The sequence below is a fragment of the Capricornis sumatraensis genome, chromosome 4, assembly GCF_032405125.1.
Source record: "Capricornis sumatraensis isolate serow.1 chromosome 4, serow.2, whole genome shotgun sequence".
Lineage (NCBI taxonomy): Eukaryota > Metazoa > Chordata > Mammalia > Artiodactyla > Bovidae > Capricornis > Capricornis sumatraensis.
The window spans coordinates 29,927,012-29,935,363 of record NC_091072.1 but is presented as its reverse complement, the minus strand read 5'-3'; the positions used below and the strand labels follow the sequence as shown (position 1 = coordinate 29,935,363).

Sequence of the window (8,352 nt, the reverse complement as noted above, 5' to 3'; positions counted from 1 at the left end):
CACTGGAGAGCAGGTCTTCCCCCCCAGCCACCTCTGCTGAGGACTAAGGACACCCAAAGGGAGAGCCCGGCCCTGCCACAGTCTAGAGAGAACTTAGGCAGAAAGGTGGGGAGCAGAAAGGGAGGGAAAGATGTGTAAGGAGAGGTCTCAGTTGTTCTCAACTGGAACAGATTAGGGAAAAAAAGGGAGAGCTCTCTGGCTCTAGAGCAGGTCATAAAACAAAAACCATTTTTATAGTTTCCATCTGCAAGAAAGCTCACCCCCACCCCACCCACGGCCCTCAAGCCGGGAGCCGCCAGAGTGCGGGTGGGTTCCTAGGCAGCTCGTGTGAGCAGGGGCCTGGCGGCGGGGGAGGAGGCCCCCGGCTGCTGGGCCCGGCTGCCCGCAGAGGCGCAGGCAGGGCGAGTTCCCAGCCACAGCCACCCCCCTCCTTCCCCACGGGCCCATCCAGCAAATTTCCTCCCTCGTTTCGGTCTGTGCCTTCCCTCCCTCCTCCTCCCCCGATATATTCGCTCTCTAAAACCATAAAAAAGAGATCAACTTCCCTAACTTCACGGAGCCCTTTTCAGTGACAAATATTGATGCCCAAAGTGTCTGCGCTCTCCCGCCCCCAAACGTTAAGAAAAGGCGCCCGCGAAAGGGGGACATAAAAAGTTAACAATGCTCTGAAAATATGTTTGCAGAAAATAGACAATCGTTGGATTAAACGTATTCAAGTATGAAATAATGCCTTTTTGTGTCAAAACTTGGGCGATGGGCGGGTACAAAAGTTCCCTGTGGCAGCGACTTGCTCCCTTTGTGAGCCGTGCGCTTTGGCGTCTCCACTTGGGCGCATTACTTAGAGCCCTCTAAGCGCGATTGTTTCTCCCTTTCTAATGACATTTACCGGATCAAAACATGCTGTTAATTCGATCAGAAGGCTTCACCCTCCCTGACAAAGCCACAATAATTTCTCCTGAAGTTTGTTAAATTGACCAAAATTAGGCAAATGAATAGGGGTCTGTAGGTGCCCCCTCTCGCAGGTGACGTCGCATAATGCTCGCCGGGGCCAGCTGCATTCCCCCTTTTCTTCTCAGCCCACTCTTCCCCGTGTTGCCCCCAATCCTCCCACCACCCCCGTCACTCACACACACACACACACACACACACACACACGCACGCACACACACACACACACACACACACACGCCTGCCTGTCTTTCCTCCCCCACCCTCTGGCATTATTAAAATTTAGCCCAATGAAACTATTCATACTTTTCAATGGACATTTTCCGTATAGGATAATAGGCTACAAATTGAGCCTCTTCCCCCCGCGAGGAGAGAGCCAGAGGGAGGAGAAAAGAAAGGCAGCGATGTGGTCAGGCAGTGGGGGGAGCGTCGCGTGCCAAAGACCGGCGGGAGGGGTGAGGCGAGGCGAGGGCCTCGTGTGCCAGCGGCAGGCCCACACCTGCCGGGATGTCCGGACAAATAAAGCGGGGTAAACAAAAAGGGGGGAGATGGACGTGTCACCAAGTCGTGTGAGAAAAGCCTGGGAACAAACGGGGCGCCTCCGTCTCCAAGAGCTCTCCCTTGAACCCGGCGGAACAGCCTATTAAAGGCTTACTTAATTACTTTAATGACTCTGGACAGGCTTTAAAACGCACTCGGCGCTGGGACTGTGGGCTTGCTGGGATTTGTAAACAGGCAATCGTGTGAGACTCAGCGGTGGGACTAAAGGAGGCGACACTGTTTTGTGAGGGTCCTCGCCCCCCGGTGCCCACAGCCGCTGCGCCTCTGCGCTCGCTCACCCGCCGGCGCCAGTTTACCGCCTCTTTCCCACCCGGGCTGTTGCCATGCAAATATTATTCCCCCCGCTGGTCACGTGTCCTTTGAAGGGCCACGTGGATTAACAAAGCTGATCTGCCCCCAACTCGCCCCCCTCGGCTGCTAATTTTTTTTTTCTTAACTTAAAAAAAAAACTGATCTTGAATGCATGCATCCCCCAAACGCAGCTCCCCTAATCCTATGGAATAATTCAAGTCGTGAATGCACTTGGAGCCCTAGATGACCGCTTTATAAGGCAGACCCTCGTAGTTGGGAGGCTACAGTCTACCTGGGACACTCGAGGAGGCACACGAGGGGAAAAGCGGAAGGGTGCCTTGCGCCACCGCCTCTCCCGAGAGCGCGTATTGATCAGAATGTCAGACAAGCTCAAGGAACGCAAAGTGAGTCGGCTGAGTCCAGATGGCTCTTGCGCCTTCTGGGTGGGGGTGTCTAACTCCCAGAGCCACCACCTGGCTGGACCGACGAGCCGGGACATGGTCACACAGGACTTCTCCTGGAGAGGAATCCTGAGTGGTTTGGGAAGGGAATGAGGATAGCTAGAGGGGACTCCGCGGTCGGGGTGGAGGCCACATGTGGAAGCTGGTGGCCACCTCCCCATGGCCCTGGTGCTCAGCAAGGTGGTGTGACCCCGCAGAGGTTAGAAGCGGAGTGCATCAGCACAGGTGCGAGAGGACAGAGCTCATGTGACCCAGTGTGGGGGGGACAGGGGCCTGGGGCGACTCCCTGGGCAGCACTGAGGGGTGGCAGACGGCTGTGCCAGCCGTGCCTTTGATGATTCTCTGGGCAAAGACATCCTAAACGGACAAACAAATCTCTGTTCTCAGAGAACCCCCGTTTCCCACAAAGTGATAGAAAAGAGGAGAAGAGACCGGATTAACCGCTGTTTGAACGAGCTGGGCAAGACGGTGCCCATGGCCCTGGCGAAGCAGGTAATGTTGTCAGCTGAGAAAACAGGTGCTGGCGCTGGGTATGCTCTGATGCCGGGAGTCTGGAGCTGGAGAGGGCTGTAGGTGCGGGCTTCCTGCCCGGGGCCCTGAGCACGGAGTTGAGCCCCAGGCGGCCCTGGCGCAGATCCACAGCGGCGCCCCCCGTTCGGCTGGATGGTCCCCTCGGGTTAAAACGGTGCACCCAGCCTACCCGGTTAGCCCGCACCATCTGGGCCGCTTCCAGGAGACTTTTCGTCCTTTTCCAGAGTTCCGGGAAGCTGGAGAAGGCGGAGATCCTCGAGATGACCGTGCAGTACCTGAGAGCCCTGCACTCCGCCGATTTTCCCCGGGGAAGGGAAAAAGGTGGGCAGGGAGTGTGCGCCACACAGAGCCCTGCGGGTGGCAGCGGGAGTAAAGCGGTCTCTCAAGGTCTCCTCTCCGGACGCTGCAGGGGCGGGGCCCCGAGTCCCGAGAAAGCTAAGGGGGACTGGAGAACAGGCGTCTGGGGATACAGGTTCTGAGGCCTCTTCTCAGGTGGGGAGGGGTGAGGTCAGACTTCTAAGTAAATGGAGGTCGTTGGCTTGCATTTTTTCCAGTCTCCAGGCTGGAAAGAGAGGGGCGGGCCTTGAATGGAAACCGGCCAGAAAACGTGATGGGAGGGGCTTGGCATCTGCCGTAGGCTCCCGGTCAGGAAGGGGCCACTCACAGTTTTCCCTTTCTGCGTTTTCCTTGCCCCTCCAGCAGAGTTGCTAGCAGAGTTTGCCAACTACTTCCACTACGGCTACCACGAGTGCATGAAGAACCTAGTGCATTACCTCACCACCGTGGAGCGGATGGAGACCAAGGACACCAAGTACGCGCGCATCCTCGCCTTCTTGCAGTCCAAGGCCCGCTTGGGCACCGAGCCCGCCTTCCAGCCACTGGGTTCGCTCCCAGAGCCGGAATTCTCTTACCAGCTGCACCCAGCGGGGCCCGAGTTCGCGGGCCACAGCCCGGGTGAGGCGTCCGTGTTCCCGCAGGGCGCGGCGCCGGGGCCCTTCGCCTGGCCTCACGGCCCGTCCCGCAGCCCCGCGCTGCCCTACCTGTCCAGCGCGCCCGTGCCTCTCCCGAGCCCCGCGCAGCAGCACAGCGCCTTCCTGGCGCCCGGGCAGGGCCTGGACCGCCACTACCTGAACCTCATCGGCCACGCGCACCCCAGCGCCCTAAACCTGCACGCGCCCCAGCACCCTCCGGTGCTCTGACGCCTACAAATCCCTCAGACTGCTCTGCGCTCTGGGCACTGCTTGGGAGAAATACTGTATATTGTACAAGTGTAAATATTGTGCTAGAAAAAAAAAATAAAAAGCTGAGTTGGGTAAGGTCAAAAGCGAATTCGTCTTCTGAAGGACCTTCCCCCTGGCAATAAACGCTTTCTGAAAGTCCCAGAGAGACGGATTCCTTGTTACCTTTGCTCTTCTAAAAGCCATCCCCTCCGAGGGGTCTCAGGCACAAGGCCGATGCTGGCTGAGGTGACGACCCTCAGTTATTTGGGTGGGGAAAAGGATGGGTCGCCGCGCAGGGACGGAGGAGGCGGGCAGGCCGAGTGGAGGAGTCGCTTCCAGGCTGGCTTCGCGGTTCCACCCGGGCTCCAGACCCGCCTCCTCCTCACGCGCACCTTGGGTATTTGCCTGGGAGAAGGGCGGACGGGAGGCCCAGGGCCTGCGGCTCTCAACAAACACAAATTGAAGGACCCTCTCCAAGCTGGCTGTGGCAAACTTTCGCCAGCTCCCACCTAGGCGCCCTTCCCTAATCCGGAGAAGGCCCCGGACGCGCGCGCACGGGTGCGCGCACCAGCTGTCTGCTGACCCAGAGCGCGGGGAAACCCGGGCCCGTGGGATGCAACAATTGGTTTACAGCCTCCACCTGTCTGGTTAAAAATATATAGAGGAGGTGGCTTCCAAGTGCGGCTTAAAAAAAACATCCGATGAAGTTCATCTTTGGACAGACAACTGTCTTTCTGAGCGCCCGAGGGCTCAGAAAGCTGAAGTTGCCTTTAGCGCACAGATCAGCTCAGCTTGGGGCGCTAGGCGACCTGGTGAGAGGCTGGCAGCAGCGACTGGGTGGGGAGACGCACTCCCCTAAAGGATTGTTCTCTCTGCCCATACTTACATCCAGCCACTGGGGCGGGACTGAGATGCTGGGTTCCTGGTGAGAAAGGCTTCTCCGCCTTTTCCCGGGGGAGGGGCATTTAAATTTTCTTGCTCCACCCAGAAGATAGGAACGTTTGGGGTTTAGAGGAGTTGGCTTGCGATCTTTAAGGGGCTTGTAGTTCTCACTGACAGTTGGATCTGCCTTCCCCACAAAACAGCGGTACATTTACAATAGAGCAAACTGAAATTAGATTTTTCTAGGACCCAAAGAACAAAATGAGCCTCACTGTTGTTTTAGGTTAACAGGTAAGATGTACAAGGTATTTAACCCATTAAAGTTGTGTTTGTGAGAATTTAAAAATTTTCTTCCATTGATTTTTTTCTTTTTTGTTCCCATTCCTTGTGATGCCCTGTAGATAAACAACTCGAAATTATGTAGCAGATGTTCCTGTTTCCTGAGGCCATTTAGCTGAACTAGGATGATTTGTCATAGCTCAGATTAGCTGGACTACAATAATTAACTTATTCCATTTCTGTGGAGAGGGTTTAAGGCAGCTCTGACCTAGACTGTTTACTAAGGTCATGGAATAGGATGACCACAATTTATAAACCATCAAACTTGATTACACAGAGACAGGAGGACTAGCACACACACGCACACACACACACACACACGCACACACATACACACTTCATTATGTTGTCTATAAAGTGAAACTTAAATACCTACGTTTTGGGGGCAGGAAGAATCTATGAACATTAGAATAGGTCCTTCAAGTCAGGCATTCTTAGACTACATGTCAGTATAATGCTTATCTAGAAAATGAAAGATGCAAACTAGTATCTCTTCCCTTACGAAACAAAAGTCAGTGTAAGACAAGGAGGCCATTTGGGTAACAAATATACATTGAGCAATATGGGGTGAAAACGAATTATGCAGCAATGGGAGAATGCATGGGTCCTATTATTGGAACACATGTCTTACACCCGTTTTTATCAGCGCTGGATACAGAATATGAAGAAGGCCTTTCAGGCTTTTTTCTCTGAGCATTAAGCCAATCTGAATTCCCTTTGGTAGTGAAGCACTGAAGATATAGTGTTACCCTGGAAATATAAATTATTAATAGATTCAGCATTTTTGTCACTTCTCAACTGTTAACCAAATTAGACAAAACTTTCTTTTGCTAAGTAGATTTTCTCTTTGGGATTAGCTTTGGGAAAGCACAGGCCACCACAGTAAAAAAACTTCGGTCATTTACATATAATTTTGCAAACTTCCACTGGCCCATGACAGTCTTTGTACCTCAAATGTTGGTATTCTTGATTTTTTTTTTCCTTTCTCATTTAACTGTGGAGGATAAAACCCTGCTTTGGATTTACAATGACTTTAGGATAAAAGTCTCCCTCCCCTTTCTCTCCCTCTCCCTTTCTCTCTCTCTCTCTGTGTATGTGGTGTCTTTTTCTGAAACCTTCATCCAAAGTTCCAATTCTCTAGGCTTGGCCAAAAGTCAAACTTTGCAAAAGATTAAAAATGTCACTACAAAATGGAATCAATTTAAATCAGATTGGGACTTTAATGTGTTCTTCCTGTACTTTCCGTGATGACACATTACTTCCAGCCTCTGTCCCAAACCCCCCGCCTACTCCCCCCTCTGTCTGAGTCTCTTATACCCAATCCCTCCACTCTTTCTTTTAAGTAAGTTGTATAGTAATGGTTTCCAAGAGAGGCTCAACCAAACCCAGAAATAACAAAAAAACAAAAAAACAGTTGAGTTTGGCTGGAGGTGACCCATTGTGGTGCTTCTGAAAGGGGCAACCTCTTGTTTCTTGGGCTTCATCCTTGAGTGGGCAAGAATAAAAATAATCATCCCCATGAAATCAAAGGTTTTCTCCAGAGGCTTGAGGAACAAAGCTTATGGCTGGTTCTTTGGGTCAGTCCCTGGGGCTCTGTAGGGCTACAACTAGGCCCTTCGAGGCCCTCCAGCCACCCCAGTAGAAAGGGCAGTAATACAGAGCTCACTTGTGCTTCCAAGCGTTATTGAACAAACACGGCAGAGTACCACTGGGGGCCCAGCAGTCTGGCGTGCTAGAGACCAGGCAAGAAAGGTGGAAGAGCAGCCATGCTAGTGCCCACCTGACTCCACAGAGGCATGGGATGCCTAGGAACATGGTAATGGGTATCACACAGAGTAACACACCAAGAAAAGTAAGGCGAGATGGGGCAGGTAGTAGGAGCTCAACAAATACCTGTGGAATGATACTGTTTCAGGGAAGAACTGACTCCATCTTGGATCTGTCTCTTATTCTTTAACCTCTGCTTCCCGTTGCTTTTGTTCACTAAAAGGATACTGTCCACACATAACGCCCTGCCTAGGGGAACCCGGCCCCTCTGCCTGAGTGTTAAACCAAAATGCCTTTGTTCAGGACCCCGTCTACCTGTGGATGGCTACAGGAAGGAAGAAATTAACACAGTCCATCCCTGGAACAGGCCATTCCAGGAGATATTTGCAGGATTAATGGCCTTTTTTACTTTACTTCTTCACCATCCCCTCTGATCTATAAAAGAACCTGGCATTCAGATCCCAATAAGATGGTTATTTTGAGACATTAGTCTGCCATTTTCTCCCTCTGCTGGCCAAATATAGTCATATTCCTTGCCTCAACACCCCATTTCTCGGTTAACTGGCCTATCGTGCAGTGAGCTTGGACTCAGTAACAAGATCGTAGTGCTGAAGTTCTTGGATTCTACACCTCCCCTAGGCCTCTTGTTTCTGGCCCAAAGGCCCCTCTGTGCTTTAGCAGAGACCAGGAAGTACTCGTACATCCACCCAGAAATCTCTGGAACAATCTACACACACTCTGTCAGACAGGGCAGTGTCCCTGCCTTTGCCTAGAAATTCTACCTTGTGCTCTGGCAGCAAAAGACATGCTTGGCCTGCTTGATTAAGGCAGTCAACTCCTCCCAAGGGCTCAGCTAAATGTAGCCACCCAAGCCAGGATTTGAATTCAAAATTAGCCTGATAAGAGTTCTGCCCCTTTCACATAGGCAAGATGCAACACAGGGCTGAGTCTATTCCACTCTCCTTTCTGCACCATTAGTTGTTCAGACTACCTGGATTTGCATTCCAGCTCTGCTGCTTACGCTTTTGGGCAAACTGCTAAGTCTCTCTGCATCTGTTTCCTCATCTATAAAAGTAGAGATATTAAATGTGCGTATAGCCTCATAGGATTGCTAAGATGACTAAATGAATTGGTATACTCCAAGCCCTCGACATAGTGTGTGGCCCACAGTGAATGTGTCCCATCACTCCATGGGAAATAGATGGGGAAACAGTGTCAGACTTTATTTTTGGGGGCTCCAAAATCACTGCAGATGGTGACTGCAGCCATGAAATTAAAAGATGCTTACTCCTTGGAAGAAAAGTTACGAGCAACCTAGACAGCATATTCAAAAGCAGAGACATTACTTTGCC

At 51.9% G+C, this 8,352-nt stretch overlaps 1 protein-coding gene across 2 annotated transcripts; it reads left to right on the top strand.

The window, feature by feature from the left end:
* The first annotated feature begins 2,177 nt into the window (after positions 1-2,177).
* On the top strand, positions 2,178-3,991 carry HELT (helt bHLH transcription factor). Of its 2 annotated transcripts, none has more exons than XM_068972217.1 (4): positions 2,178-2,204; positions 2,649-2,753; positions 3,017-3,113; positions 3,495-3,991. In XM_068972217.1, exons 1-4 carry the CDS (start codon positions 2,178-2,180, stop codon positions 3,989-3,991), a joined length of 726 nt encoding a protein of 241 aa, XP_068828318.1. The 2 variants fall into 2 exon arrangements, with proteins under 2 accessions (XP_068828318.1, XP_068828317.1); XM_068972216.1 differs by having other exon boundaries at positions 3,492-3,991.
* Positions 3,992-8,352: the final 4,361 nt, after the last annotated feature.